The sequence below is a fragment of the Anser brachyrhynchus genome (genome assembly GCF_964034855.1).
Source record: "Anser brachyrhynchus genome assembly, chromosome: Z".
NCBI classification, from domain to species: domain Eukaryota; kingdom Metazoa; phylum Chordata; class Aves; order Anseriformes; family Anatidae; genus Anser; species Anser brachyrhynchus.
In genome coordinates this window covers 47,780,178-47,796,211 of record NC_137697.1, presented here as the reverse complement: position 1 = coordinate 47,796,211, position 16,034 = coordinate 47,780,178, and the positions used below count along the sequence as shown (strand labels likewise).

Here is a 16,034-nt window from a genome sequence, read left to right as displayed (position 1 = left end):
CACCCCCGCCTCCTCCGCTGCCGTCCCCGCCGGGGCGCTGCAGGGAACAAAGGGCCCAGCGCGGCCTCCTGCCCCGCAGCCCTGCCTCACCCCCACAGCCCCCCCCCCCGGGAACCGTGGGTGCCCGGGATTCGCCCCGGTGTGGTGCGGGCGCAGCGGGTGGCGGCTCGGAGCCATTGTGCGGGGCTCCTCCTTCCCCTTCCGCCGGCAGAGCCGCCGGGTGAAATGCCCGCGGCGTGAAGCCGGGCTGCTGAAACGTGTCCGCCTCCTCCCGAGGCTTTTAAATCGTGCGAGGTCGCGGCTGGGCAAAGCTGCGGCGGTGAAGTTACCGAGAAGCGGCAGGGTACGCTCCTCTCCGAAATCCCAAGGGAGAGGAGCAAGGGAGATATACGGTGGTTAGAGGTGAGCAGGTGGCCCAGAAAGTACAGCAGCCTGAGGTCGTGGGCAATAGTACAAATATATACATATTTATATACATATATATGTACACACACAGATCCCTGGCTGCCCCGCTGCGTTACGCGGGTCGGAAGAAATAACTAACTCCTTCTCTGTTTCCTTCCTTCACGTCCCTGCCAGCCTTTGTGTTTCCACCGTGGCTGGCCCCCTCATCCTGCTGCAGGCTTCCCATGCTTTGCTCTCTCAGGCGCTGGGAACGAAAAGTCCTCTTAGTGGTAGAATTTACGAGGAAGTGGCTGTCTGTGAGTCCTGGCAAAGGAGGGCTCAGAGCAAGGAGAAAGAGGTTGGCGTACCGGGGGCGATGGAGGAAGGTCCGTCGATGTGTGCTGCTAGTTTATCTGTGTTTTTGTTTTAGCCATTCTAGATACACTCCACTGGTGCGCTCTGGCAGTAAAGCAGCCATGCTCCTGGGAGAAGCGTAAGCTTAAATGCGTGCCTAGCAAATGATCATGTTCCCAACGCCTTCTGAACTCCCCAGATTCCCGAGTCGCCAACAGACCAGATCTTTCCTTTGAGCATGAGGCTACTGTGCCAGAAACACGTGAGCTGCTGCAGAATTTTCAGTCAAAGAGAATGAATTTTCTCTTGTAGGGTATTGGTCAGTGGTGATTTGAACTGTTGATCCTACCCGTTATCCAGTCGAAGACTAGACAAAATAATTAGACTTCAGAATGTTTTTGAAGCGTAGCATCTCTCTAGAAATCCGTGTCAAGTCTGAGAAGATTTTAAAACAAAAAATATTCCGATTTGCAGTTACGTAAGTGTGCCGTTCAAATTTCATCTTTAGGTGTTAATATTTCGGTGGAATTACTTCTAAAATCTCGTAATGCTAAGGTATTGGCTAGCTGGCAAGGGAGAGCACAAAATGCAGAGACACAAGGCAGCGGCTGCTTCCCTCCTCCCCAAAAGAATTCTTTGTACAACCAAATATGGTACCAAACAGCGGCTCGTGTGTGTTTTGAAAGCCTGTCTTGTCAACTTCTGCACGTGTTCAGATCCGGTGGGAGCTGGATTATTTACTTTGGTAGAAAGTAAAGTAAGAGCCACCAGCTCTTGTCCGTGGAGACCAGGAGGACAAGTATATTGATACAAAGTCTGTTCCACATTAGTAAAAGTTAATATTGATTTTTTTCTTGCATTATGGTAAAAAACAGTGAAAACAGCTAGCAATTTCTTTTTCCATGCTATATTTGATAATGCCACTTAACAAATCAATTGTCTCAATTACAAAACTTCATTGTTACCCTTGAAAATAATTTGCACTTCCTTTAAAATCTAAGCCATTGAAAACAAAATTACCTTGGGACAGAAAACTGCCCTGAAAATGTAGACATTTCTCTCTAAGCTTTCCATTTTTACCACAACAGTGGTAAAAATAAAGGTCTTGTGGGGTTGACCATCTATAGGAGTTATTACTCAGCCATATGGCCATATGACATATTTGGGCAGTAGTTAGCGTTTATTGTCTTTGGCCCTGAAACTGCATCTATCCAGTGAAGTCTGTGGTAATGGTCCATGCAGATCCCTTTACATTTCCACCCTTTCTACCCCATTAAATACTGGGATGTTCAAGAAACTAACTGCTGGCTTTTTGGTGAACAGAAACATTAGTAAATACTTCTTAAAAAGCATTGGAATTAGTAAGCGCATTTCTTAAAGGAGCGTATGGGATTGTGTTATTTTTTTGCAATTTCAGGATTTTCGTATGAATGTGACATTTTAATTGGCTCTGTTTTAAAAAAAAAAAACCATATATATATATATATATATATATATAGTTTCACTTTCTTCCAAGACAGGCAAAACTTGCAAAAAGGAAGAAAAACCGACGAAATGTTTAGCCCTCAGTGAAACTAGCTGTATAAACAATGACTTTTTTGCCTGGCCTTTCTCCCAAGTCCCATAATGATGCTTGGGAAACCACTCATTTAGATGGGAAAATAGATCTGTCTTAATTACCATTTACGCGTACCTCAGATGGCCGGTCTTTTCCATTGTGCCAGGGAAGTCGTCTGTTCTTAAGAACTGGTTTAACCTCCCAGATTGCTTGCTTCACATTCACACAGAAGTACTTGAACTGGTTTGTCTGTGTTTTAAGTAGAGCAGATAAGGCTTTCCACAGGTCTGAGAACCTGTTCAGCTTAAACTGGATGTTTGCTGGCACGGACACAGGTGAGATGAAACTGCTCCTCCCGCTGCCAACCTATGATTTTAAAGACTGGGGATGTCCTTCACGTCTTTCACCTTGTGTGGCTGAGATTCCTGTTGTGGTTTCTTTAAGCTAGACCAAACTGTTTACCTGTAAATATGTTCTGGTTTATTCTTTAATATTTCACTCCCACCCCCTTTTTGTGTTGCAGTCTAGCTTGGCATGTAATTTTCAGACTTCTAGCTCTTTGAGAGCTTTGCCAAGTGTGTTCCTGAATCGCTTTTGTTCAGAATTTTAAGCCAGGAGAGTTTTTGCTTCCTTCCATTTCAGCAGGTGACCATGATGATCCTTCAATGCAGCCAGGGTAGCAGCAACTAGGGTGAAGCCGAGTGAAGGACTGGGACCCAACTACTGGTGTCTCAAAGTTGGTATTTATACTTCAGCAGTTTTTGCAGCCTGCTGTAATTGCAGAACTGTTACCCTACCAAAAATCTCCCAGAAGCCTCTTCTGAGACTATTCTAGGCGCTGTGGTGTAGTTATCCAGGCAGTGCTGCAGCCAAAGCAGTCTAGAAAAATGTGGCTGTGAGGTAAAGCTGCAGTGATTTTTAAAATTGCTTCAGCGTATCTAATACAGATTCACACCACCTTTTCTAGTCAAAACTTGTGACAGGTCCACGTGAGAACACCTGGATTGTTTTGCGTTCTTTGTGGTCCTGGGAGTGCTTTTCACTCCGATGCATCACTGAGTCATGTCTTAAAACACAAAGAGCTGTCAGACATGCATGTGGCAGTTGCACTGTAACATGCCTGTAGCTGAAATCAGTGTGATGGGTACAGGCTTTTTGCTGCGGAATCTGGTAAGTTTTCTTAAACGCAGAACTGAGGTCCGATACTGAAAAGATTACTTAGCATTGGTATATAAACAGCACAACTCCCCAGAGAGGTCGTTGTTGGGTGGTTACAGGTAGCAGGTTGCTGTAAAGGTATCGTGAACTTTCTTTCCTTCATGATGGTAAGTAACTATTATTTTGCCATACGCTGCCTCCACCAAGCTGCCAGCTTGCCTGCTTTCTTTCTCTTCTCAAGGCCAAATAGATATGCTATCTATGTGCTGGTAGACATGTTAAAGCCTTATAAGTGTGAGTTTTGTAAATACTGTACAAGGCCACTGTTTTCGTTTCCTGCATTTTAAAAACACATCTGGCTCCTTATGTGGTATCACTTCTTTGACCTTTCTCCTTTTTGGCTGAACTATCTTCACAGTACAGTGTATCTCTGTCTTCTGCCTGTTGCCTTTTCCCCAGCTGGAAGGATTTGCCTGTGCTGGTTGGAAATCTAGACACCATGTAAACAAGTGCAGAAACAGAGATTTTGATTCTTCAGGAAGGCTGCTGGTAAACGCTGTTTAGGCCTTCTTTTCAGAGAGGATCAAAGCTGCCAGAATTTGCTAGTGAAACTCTGTTTTCCCTTCCTGTTCAATTATCCCTTTTTTATACTATGCTGTCCTTGATCCTTGTGCATCCATGCTTTTAAGTACTCATCTGATTTCTTATGGATGCAAAGATCGTTGGAAACAAGTTCAGCCTGTTTAAACTCTCTTTCAACCCTTGGTGATTGACCACAAAGCTGTAGGGTTTAATTTTCTTCTGATGATATCATTGCATCAGCATCTCTTACCTGCTGAAGAAAAACCATCATAGTTCAGGGGCGGTTGGTTATTCTGGTGGTGACAGCAGATCAGAAAATAGTTGGTTTTGAAGATGTTACTGTTCGGGCAGAGGAAGAAAACATTGAGCTTGCCTTGTCAGCATTTGTGGAACACAGGCTGATCGCAGCCCCTCTATCTGCTGCAGTAGACCAGTAGGTTGGGCTGCCTTTCTTTCTTTTGATGACCTCTCACTAAGATGTCAAAGAGTTTGTTGTTGCACTCTTTTAGGTGTGGTTGTCTGAGGGGCCAGTGTTCTGAGCATATCGTTTACTGTGTTTGAAGGAGCTGGGGTATCTAGCACTGTTGCTGGGTGATAGGGATTTTTTGACCTGTCATCGAGAGGTCAAGGAGGGGCAGAACAACTTCCCTTAGAGACTGCGAACAACTGATACAAGGCTGATAATGCGTGAATATCGTAATTAAAGATGATAAAACACATTCTCTATGTTATTTTTTTCGTCTCAGTCTCAGATGTGTCAACAACAGGAAGACAGGGTAAACGCAGAATTTGGTAACTGCAGACATTATTCTTCATGTGTGCGTTTTTATCAGTGTTAGGTTCTGGTTCTTCATGGCCTTGTCACAAATTCTGCCTTTTTTTTCAATTCACTCCTTTCTGAAGAGCCATTGTATAGTGGTGGCACATTCATAACAATCAGTGGTTCTCTGGAAGTAAAAAAAAAAAGTAAAAAAAAAAAAGGTAAAAAAAAAATCAAAACGAAAAAAAACAGCATTTTGATGTGATTCAGCATGTGCTCAGTTTCAGTTCTGCCCCCTCACTTTTCCAGGGGGATTGTGAGATGCTGCCAGGAGAAGAAGCAGGTTTTTCTGCAGAGAACCGTGAACCTTAATCAGTACAAAGGAAACAACTGCTAGCTTGTTAATCTTGAAGTGGGAGGTGAGGAGAGGAGCTTGTTTCCATCTTTTTGAAATAGTTAAACAGTCAATCGGTGAATATTTAAATTGGGAATTTGGCACAATTGTCATTGTCTTTATTCTGAGACTGTTTTAAGGCATTTGAACTAGAATATGAATATTCTGATGCTGTGTTCTTCCTGGACCGTCAAAAGTCTTTGCTGTGATGTGTTCGATGTTGGTAGAGCAATTGCAGACAGAAATTGTGGAGCAGGGGAGAGAGAAGAAAAAGGACCCAAGACTCAATTGCACTTATTGCTGTCTGTGTTTTTGAGTGAGCTGAGGTGCTGTGACAGTTCAGAGAGACTTAACCAGCTTTGGTTTTCCTCCAGCTTCAGAGAGACTTAAACAACTTTGGTTTTCTTCCAACTTCAAAGTTCAGGGTTGCTTGAGCAATTTAATTTGCAAGTCCAATTCACGAATTAAAAACAACCAAAAAAAAAGTTTGGCCATACAACAGCTTACGCTAGTGCAAGGTTAAGGCAAGAATGCGTGGCTGGAAGTGAGGGGAAGAGGATAGTAGTGTCCTTTTTGTGGCTTTTGTTGCCAACAGCCTGGTGGGTCCTGCCGCACAGGGAAGGGGATTAACTCCTTTCCAACCTGCTGGTGATGGTTTTCTGCCATGCAGAGCATGCACGTGCTGTTCTCCTGGCTGCCTCGCTTTGCCATATGTGACTTATGCATTCCCGTGAGTTCCCTGGTGCTTCTCGTTCATGCCAATGAACACAAGATAACATGGAAAGGAAGAAGAGGGCTTTGATGGGGAGAGAAGCTCTCTAAGTTCGGAGGAGCTAGCGTTACACTCCTGCAAGTGGCAGGCAAAAGCTTTTGAATGGACACAGAGCTGGAGTTTGAATGAGCTAGCTTGGGCTGTAAAGCAATGGCAGCTCTTCAGTGGAGGCGTGCAGGAAATGGTTCTGGGGTGCTGCGTGTAGTGGAGCAAGTATTGCACAAGTGGATGCAGTATAAAGCTGATGATAATGTGCTTCAGCCCTGAAATTGGTAGGGCTTTTCCACATCATTTAGCTGCAAGATTATTTGCAGTGCTTTGTGTCCTGTAGAAGTCCTGTTGACTGTTCAGAGCTACATCTCTCGGGATGGCTAAGTTTAGACACCTCAGCTAGATACTAGCTGTGCATCCATACCATGCATGAGAGGCATTAGAAGATCTGGGAAAATAATTTAATTGATTCCAGAGCTGCAAAGTATTAAATAGGCCTTTCTTCTGTTCTGGGGTTGCATAAGACAATCCTTTGAATGACCTTATTTGCCACGGTGTCAAGGTATCCATAGTTTCATTTCAGGGTAGAAACGAGTACCAATATGTTTACGTTTAACTGCAACAGATTATGGTTGTTTTATGAATTTTAGTGTCCCTTTGGTGCTCAAGGGAAAACAAACAAACAAGCAATGGGACTTCCACACTGCAAAGTGTTTTAGCTGATTTTATTGTATGGACAACACCGAAGGATGGCAGCTTGTTCCACAGTGACTCTGGTCTTTCTTGAGGGATCATGGAACTGGCGCAACCTCTGACAGTACTTGTTCTGCATACCTAAACAATCTCCGTGAAGTCCAGGAAAAAGTTTGCTGAAATAAAAATCCTAGAAATGGAAGAGGCTTGAACTGTAAGATATGCCAATTTTAGTGGTGTGCTATACATCTGTGTTACCAGCTGTAGAATCTGTTAAGTCTGAAATGTTAGCTTGATGAAAACTTACAGCAATCTCTTTCCGAATCCCATCTTTTAGGTGCTAAGTCACTCTTGTGATCCTGTGAAGACTGTGTGTTTCCACACTGATCAGAAAGCCTGTGCAGATGATATTTCAGTCCAGCTTGGTACTGTTGAATTCATCCTCTGTGCCTTTGGAGGAGAGCTCTTTATTCCACTTGTCAACAGAGACAGCACTTCTCATTTAAATTATAGCTGCAAGAAGGTGGAGTTGTAGGCTTTAAATAGGTATTCTTCTTTCCCTGTATCTTGCAAAGGGAAAGCTGTCATCTATGTTCATCTTTTTTTTTTAAATAATACTAGAAATGTGTATAAATCTGGACTACTGGTATGCTAAGTTCTTTTGTCTAACCATTGTCCAAGAAGCTAAAGGACTTTGCCTTGCTGCTTGTGCTTTATCTTAGTAGGGGTCAATTTGAGCATTTTTGCCTGATGTTATTCAGGTCTCTAGTAGTCTAGGAGTCTTCATTTAGAAAACAGGAATTTTCTCTTTTGTTCACAGAGCATTCTGCTTTTAGAGAACAGTTTCATTTTCCTTCTTTCACTAAACTTAACACACCACTGTTCTATGGCTTGCATCATCATACAGGCTTCTGTAAATCAGAGTGCTAACGACAGAAGATATTCTGTGCTTCCTGTGTTTGCTTGTTAATGCTGTATCACTTATCAACTAAAGGTGGTACAGATGTGAGTCTTTACACTGGCAGAAGAAACTGGTGGCTGGACTCCTATAAACCTTGCCATTTGTGTTTTTCCATGAGAAGGTGTTTCTAGTCTTAAGAGGCACTTTTTTTTTTGAGTTTATAAGGTTCATTGGTGCTTGGTGGAGTGTGAATGTGTGTATCCTATAAATCTGTGTGTTACGGTCATGTTCTGGCAGTTCCGCACTTACTGATAGCTTGTATTTTGAGGAAAATAATAAAAAGCATAAATGGGTAAATATTACTTTTAAATAAAATATGATTAAGTTGGTGGAAGCTCAAAAAAATGTTGATTTAGTGTACAACGTTAGGCCTTTGTGTTAGGTCTTATATTTTAGTTTATCATCACAAATGCTCTCTAGTATTCTTTTTTATCTGCTAGCATATCTGGCTTTCAGCTGAAAACAGGGATATGTTCCTTTTCTCCCTGGGAGTTCATAGATTAGTTTTTCTTCTCGTGCATGTTTCTGAAATGGTTAAACCAAACATCATTCAGACTTGAGTTTCTGTTCATTGTGTCTTAATAATGTGTCAGACTTGAACATTTGAGTTCACAGTATTTTAATGTCAGTGTCAATATAGTGCAGTAAGAACTGTTTTGTGATATCATGGCTCTCCCATCTCACAGTGCTTTAATAAGTTAGCTTTAGCCACCAGGGTATCTCACCTACTTTCTGCACTGTTTCCCCCTGCCCCCCAAAAAAACAGTTTCTGTGTAAAATGTAAGCTGTGAAGGGAGTATTTTGAGTGAGTTCTTTCAAAGCTTTGATATGACTTGCTCAAGTATTAGGCATCCAAAACCGTACATATAAAATAAGTGAATTAATATAAATAATATCCATCTCCCTGGAAGAATCATCATTTTGGCCAGTGTACTCGGTTTACCTGACAAGGTTTTGCTAGCAGGGGGCTGCAGGGGTGGCTTCTGTGAGCAGAGCCCAGCAGCTGCCCCGTGTCAGCTCCAAAAGGGACCTGCTGCTGGCCAGAGCTGAGCCAGGGTGAGACGCTGGTTGGGCCTTTGTGAGAGCAGATTTAAGGAAGGGGAAAAAATGCTGTGCAACAGCAGCTTGGAGAGAGGACTGTGAAAGTGTGGGAGAAGCAGCCCTGCAGCCCCCCAGGTGAGTGCAGCAGGAGGGCAGGAGGTGCTCCAGGCAGGCAGCAGCAGTTCCCCCGCGGCCTGTGCAGGGAGAGGCCCCTGGTGCAGCAGGCTGTCCCCCTGCAGCCCATGGGTCCCACACGGAGCAGATCTCCACGCTGCAGCCCCCCCGTGGAGGAGCCCCCGGTGGAGCAGGTGGATGTGGCCTGGAGGAGGCTGCGGCCCATGGAGAGCCCCCGCAGGAGCAGGCCCCGGGCCGGAGCTGCAGCCCGTGGAGGGGAGCCCTGCAGGAGCAGGGGGTCTGGGGGGAGCTGCCGCCCACCCGTGGGGGACCCGTGCTGGAGCAGTTTGCTCCTGGGGGATGGATGGATCCCGTGGTACGGAGCCGTGTGGGAGCTGTTCTTGAAGAGCTGCTGCCTGCGGGCAGCCCCCACAGGCTCAGTTCGGGAAGGACGGCATCCCGTGGGAGGGACCCCACGGGGAGCAGGGGCAGGGAGGGAGCGTGAGGGAGCGGCAGAGACAAAGTGTCAGGGACTGACCGCAGCCCCCATTTCCAAGGGAAGGAGGTGGAGGAGGGTGGGATGGAGGGAAGGTGTTTTTTGGTTTGCTTTTAGTTCTCACTGTTCTAATCTACTAGTGATAGGCAATAAATTATATTAACCTCCCCATGCTGAGTCTGATTTTCCTCTGGTAGTGATTAGTGAAGAATCTCCCTGTCTTTATCTCAAGCCATGAGTTTCTTTTCATCATGGTTTCTCCCCCTGTTCATCTGAGGTAGGGAAGTCAGAGAGCTGTGTCGTGGAGCTTGCCATCAGTGTGAAATCACAACAGCCAGTACTGTAAAGACCTTGTCATTTCATTGTTTAGCTATTTGAGTGCCTAACGTAAAGTTGGTTTGCAATTAAATCTTTGAGATTTTAGTAAGGAGAGTCCAACAACCTCATAATCACTAAAAACATCCCAAGATCTAAATCTGTGAATAAAACTGCTGCTTGTCTGAGAGCCTTGTCTGCTTTATGCAGTCTGCTGCTATCTTGGAAAGCAAGAAAAGATAGTAGTGTATGGCAGAAGATAGCAGTGCTGCCAAATGGCTGGAGAAAAATGGACGAATGAAAGAAACCTTGCTGAAGTGCTTCTGAAGCACTGTATCAAGTTACAGGATAGGAATCCAGTTCCCATTCTGACAGGTATGGGTCAGTACAAGAATTTGGAATTTGAGGAACAGCTTCCTGTATCAGGTAGTTAGCTTACCATCCCGAGAAGTATTAATGGTCTGTTTTTCTCCAGGCATTGAGGCTGAGTGAAATGTGTTTTAGTGGGGTACTTGCAAATCTCACTGACAGTACTAGGTGAATGTGTGAGGAGAGAAATATCCAGCCCTCTTACAAGTACTCTTGGTACTGGCTTGTAGGGATTTGCATCCATGCCACTGAGATGGGTTCTTGTCTTCCTCTTGCTCATTTAAGTCACTTTTTCCATCTTAACTGTGCTTTGTTTCATTTGTGGTGACAGAGCACTGATGTATGCTCTATAGGGCAGCTAGTTGTAATCTTGCACAGGTAGTTCCAAAAACGTAGTTTTTAGTGGATAAATGATTCTAAAGCAGTGTTGGAGAGTACTCTGCTCTGAAAAATAACTATCTGGAAGCTGGGGATTACCTTTTGTTGCCTTTATATATAAGGTAACCAGCGTTTCTATGAGCTAAGAACCTCTGATACAGATTTCAGGTATTATTACAAAAGAATACATGACAGATTTATTGTGCAGCTGTACCAGCAATAAAAAAACAAGCTATGGACAGACTGTGCAAAGAACAGGTCTTTCATTAACTCTAGCCTTGAGAAGTGAAGGGTGGTAGAGAGCTTTTTTGTCTTTCTATTTGGTTTGTTTTTCTGGTGTTCATCTTCTTCCGGCTTCATGAGGTGCTGGATATCCCATCACAAATTTTATTCTGGTCTTCAGCTAGGGTGTTTGAGAATAGAGTGTTTGTTCAGTTCTCTGACCTTCGTATAAGATTATTTTTTCATGAAACATGTTTCTCCCTCCTATCCCTAGTAGCTAACAAATCCTCACTAGCTGTGTGTGTAATGTGGAACTGTAATTCAGATCGTCCAATGTCCTGAGTTCCTGCAGCAATTACTCCCCAGTTACAGACCCCTTTGCGTTGAAACATTCACCTGCTACTCTTTTTCAGTTTTGTATAAAAATTGACAGCACATGCTCATGGCCTAGTGAATTGGTGCCCTGGATTAATATTTTAACAAATGAAATAAAACAACTACCATGTAACAAGAGAAAAGGGTTATGGAAAATGTGAAGGCCTTGCTGGGGCAGCAGCTGTGATACAAGTGGTGGTTTTTTGTTTGGTTGGTTTTGTTCATTTGGTTTTTGGAGGTTGTTGTTGTTTTTTTCCCCTCAGTGTTTTCCCCCATCTGTCTTGCCAGTTAGTTCATCTAGTTTGTCAAGGTTCCTCATAGTGGTACAAGATTTGGGGGGGGGGGGGGGGGGGAAGGATCGTAATAGGGAGTGGGAATGAATTTACAGCTTTGGGGAATAGGAAATAAGGGCAGTATTGCAAACACTCGAGAAGAAGGAACAGTTCCAGCAGGGTGAGAGAGAAGCCTTCCAGGGGAAGCACGTTACAATGCACAGGAAGGGCAGTGCGTCAACAGCCATTGCTGAATAGCTCTTCAGAGGCACACAAAAAATTACTTGCTACTCTCTCTCTCTGCAGTTGGACTCCGCTTCAGCATTGCCGCATTCTTGTCATTCTTCTCCCTTCTGGAAAATGGATTCTGCTGTTTCTTAAGAGATCCTTAGCTTTTTGTAGAACGATCTGAGAATGGACTAGGAGTTTAAATTTGACACAAGTGTTTAAAATTTGTGTAGTTTTGGAGGGAAGAAATTGTTCCTTTCATGTATCTGAAGGATATGAAAAAGTCACATGGCTTTTTAGAGCCAAATAAAGGTTTTGTAGTATGGAATGCAAGCAAAGACATTTCTTACAAAATTAAAATGTATGTGAAGAACTAAGTTGGGAAATTATTTTAAAATTTTCTTTCTGTTCTGTGTCATCTAATAAAAAGCATTATTGTCCTCAGTTCCAGTCATGCATGTGTGAGTGTGAAATCAAGAGTTCAGACTGGTAGCCTGAGCCGTTCTGCTCCTTGCTGACAGTTTTGACCTTTTTTTACTTATAAAGTATGATGATAAAAATTAGTTACAAAACTGCAGAGATTATGCACCTTGTTGTTCTGTGTCTTAGAAATAGGCTTGGCAACCTCCCTTCTTGGCTCAGTGTAGTACTGTCTCTTAACTACACTCCTTATTTAGTCAAGGAGATATTTCATATGTCAAGATGCAAAATAAATTTCAAGAAACTGAATTCGTTTGCAGTACATGTGAAGACCACCTTAATGTCAGTATTTCTTTATTTGAAAATAGCATTTTACTTTGTTTTTGAAAAAACAGAGTAAAGTTCTTAGGTTAATTTTTCATTTGGCTATTGTTCAGCAGACTAAGTGATTGAAATTATGGTAATTTAAAGGAATAGTATAGAAAACTTGAAGTAAGTTTTCATGTTTATGCTTGAAATTTTTACCCTTATAGCATCTTGAACTTCTTCAAGCATAAGCATCCACACTGTCATTACAACCTCTTTCACTGGAGAGAAAGTATTGTTTCCTGTTTTAAAGTATTTGTGGATTTGGCACAGAATTGGCTCTGTATTCCTTTGACAGTATTGACATAATTCAGAGACTATAGGTAAGTTGAAGTTTCTGGCAAAAGAGCAATTTGATTTTACATCCTGTTCTGTGGTGTTTTTCATGTTTTTATTTTGTTGTTGTTGTTGTTTTTGTTTTCCAGCCCACCCACCATGATTTTTGCCTCGTGTCTAGTTAATCTATTAGGGCTTCTAGATTCTCTGGAGGGCAAGTGACAAAATGTTTCCTTAGTGAACCTCAAACCAAGCTACACATAAATTGACTTGATCTGGTTACTTTGTCTGTTCTGGATGCCACACAGTAGATTTTGTTCTTGTACTCTTGGATCGTGTGCATCATTCATGACTTCATAGGTAGCTGCTTTGCCTGGTCACTGAACATGTTTCAAGAGTTCACTGGTTTTGGCCATTCATGGACATCATTGCTGCTTTTTCCTAATGAAATGCTAGGGTTTTTTCCTTCCTGAGTAAAGGGAAGAAAGGAACACACGCTGAGGGGCTCCTTCTCCAAATTAATTTTAAATGGCAATGTTGCTGAAGTGCTTATTTGATGTTATGAGAATCTGGATATTGTGCTTTTGATTTTTGAGAGCTTTCTCCACAAAAAAAAAAAAAGGTCATACACAATTTCTTATAAGGTGAATTGCAGTGTATAGTAAGATATGTATTCAGAGGGCATTTATTGGGAAATGGCTTGTACCAACATTAATATTTCAAGTACCACTGAAGTGGGAATGTTGTACAATGTGTTCACAAAAAATGGTTGGTATATCTAATGTTTATGTAGCCTGAAGTTGCAAGCTGTCTTGTAGGCTTTCTGATCTCTGACACATGCAAGTAGTGCTTCCTACTAAGAAGCCCAAGCTTCCCTGGAAGGAGAATAACAGCAGAGAGCACTAAGCAGATATTCTCCAAATGTCATGTCATCAAAACTACTTCCAGAAAACTCATCTGCATCCCTAAAAATTATTGTTCGTTTAAAGTAAGTGATCAGGTAACTTAGACCAGTTGAAAAGACTGTGCTGAAGCAGTGTCTTTTCCACATCATTGGAGAAAGAGAGAAAAGAGCTTTCCCTGGCATTTTTGTACATTTTCTGCTGCTGTGGTGGGGGGGAGGGTTGCAGATAGCTTGTAGGCTGTATGGATGTAAATGGAGCAGAAGAATAGAAACCATACAGAAATTAAGTGTATCGATGAGTGGGTTTTTTTGTTAAGAGATTGCTCTTGCTCCTGCATAATTCCTTACTTCTAGAATAATACACAGCATCCTTACAAAATTAGATTTGTCTCAGTAAGTGTGTTCAGTGCACAGTCTGTAGGGGCTATTTGTTATAAACTAGCTCATCTTTAGGCATAAGTAATTCTGTCATCAAACAGCTCAGTCATAATGGCCTTGCCATTCCCCTTTTATGCATCTGAATAACAGCACTTCTGTATCATTGCTTCCATCTGAAGATCAGAGGCTTCTCATGATATGGACTATAATGCCTGTCACTGTGTTAATTAAATGCACTGAAATAATTAGAATGCTAGTACTCTATGGACCTGCCAGGGCTTAGCAGCATTGTGCTTTGCTCCTTTATCTGAATATTTGGGAGCAGTTAAGTTTGGAGTATGTGTGTCTCTCTGAATTTGGTCTTGTGGTTGTGGAGAACCTGTGAGAATTTTGTGTAATTGGTGTTACTTTTAAAATATGAGTTTCTTACATATGTTCGTTGGGAGGAAGTACTTGAATATATGCTCCAGAAGTACTTAAAGGGGAGAAAGTCCAAGTAAAATGCTGTGGGAAAAATGCCTTTTGGGGAATGTCCTGTTGTCAAGCGAAGTTTACAGCATTTGTGCTTACAAAAACAAAGATGATAAGCCATGTCAGTAGTTCATTTCTTTAATTGTGATTAAACCTAAAGTTTCATACTTCTTAATATATACACCAAATGTGTTGAGTTTACTCTGTCTGTTTGCTCTTTGGTAGCTTTTTTTTTTTTAGTTTTAAAAATTTCTTGACATTGAAGTGAAAGAACGTAACTTTTTTTGTTCTCCCTCAGATCCAGACATTTAATGTCGAGGCACCATGCCAGACTGTGGAAGATTTAACGAGTGGGGTTGTGATGGCCCAGGTTCTTCAAAAAATGTAAGAAATAATTTATCTAATTATTTAAATACACACAGATTTATTTTCTGTATAAATTTGACTGATATTAATGTATTTTAGTTCAAACGTGGCTGGTATTTCATTAGGAGCTGTCTATTCCTTTGTTTAGATAGTAATTTAACCTGGAACATGACTAATACGCTTCTTCTCCAAAGTTTTCAAATAACTATCTTAAGGGCAAAAGAAAATATATTAAGTTTTCTTTTAGGAAGGTATTTATTCAATTCTAATCTTACTGGAAAGTAAATTGGGTTAAAAATAAGCTTGCAAGTTCAAAATACTTTTTTGGGGGGGTAAAAGTTGGAACCAGTGCAAGGTAACGTATCGACTATGATCATTGCTTGAAAAGCAGTGTACTGGTAATGTTAGAGTCAGTTTCAAGCAATAAAACTGGTGGTAAACTGAATAAAACTGTCGATTTGGTTGTTTGCAAAGATACTGCATTCTTGAGAGTAAGTGGAAAAAATAATAGTTGTTGCACTAGATAATGGTTTTGTTTTCTTGAACTGTAAGGGTCACAGGATAAAACGCATTAGTTCAGCATCTCACTGTAATGTAGGATGTGTTGGGGGAGTACAGGTAAGCATCTAAAGCGTAGCAGTCTATATCCAGATTTACTTACTTTCACAGAAACACAACTTCTTATTGTTCATCAGAAGCTTTAGCAGCACTTACCAAAGACAATAGTGCAAATTGAGTATGTCAGTCCTACAGACTTTTTGTTCGTTTGTTTTTTAAAAAGATACGCTTTATTTCCTTCAAATGTTAAGATGCTATGGTGGTTTCAGTCTAATGGACAACTGAACTCCACCACAACCATTCTCTCACTCCCCCATCCTCAAAGAGAGAGGGTGGGAGAAAATATGGTGGAGAAAAAAGGGCTCATGAGTTAAGGATAATTTAATTATGGAGAAAAGAAAAAAAAAAAAAGCGAAGGCTTTGTGGGAGCAAAAAGAGAAAACAATTATTCTCTACTTCCAGTCAGCAAGTGAGGTTTGGCTATGTCTTGGGAAACAGGGTCTCAATCTGCGTAGCGGTTGTTCAGGAGGACAGACATTGTCATAATGAGAGCCTCCCTTGGGTTACATCAAAGAGTCTGGAACAGGCAAAGTTGGAAGTCATCTCTGCAGTGCCTAGACCGACCCTGCTTCTCAATGCAGAATCTGCTAGAGGAGGCTGCCCAGGACTGTGTCCAGTTAGGGTTTTGAATGTGTTGAAGGATGGAGACTCCAGAGGTTCGCTGTGCAACCTGTGTAAGTATTCGGTTGTCCTCACAGTGAGAATGGTAGCAATAGCAACAAAATGAAATAAAAATTCCCTACTTTTAGATAGAAGTTACTGTGTTTCACTGCCTCTTGTCTGTTCGCTGATGCCACTGAGAGGGTTCAGGTTCCTTC

General features: G+C 42.1%; 1 protein-coding gene across 2 annotated transcripts in view; it reads left to right on the top strand.

Annotated features, from left to right (window-relative positions):
- Positions 1-16,034, top strand: part of HOOK3 (hook microtubule tethering protein 3) — an 87,217-nt gene that overhangs the window by 238 nt on the left and 70,945 nt on the right. For both annotated transcript variants that reach the window (XM_080574151.1, XM_080574152.1), the window contains exon 2: positions 14,531-14,616. In XM_080574151.1, coding sequence (XP_080430277.1) covers positions 14,531-14,616 — 86 coding nt within the window. The remainder of the gene's footprint in view (positions 1-14,530; positions 14,617-16,034) is intronic.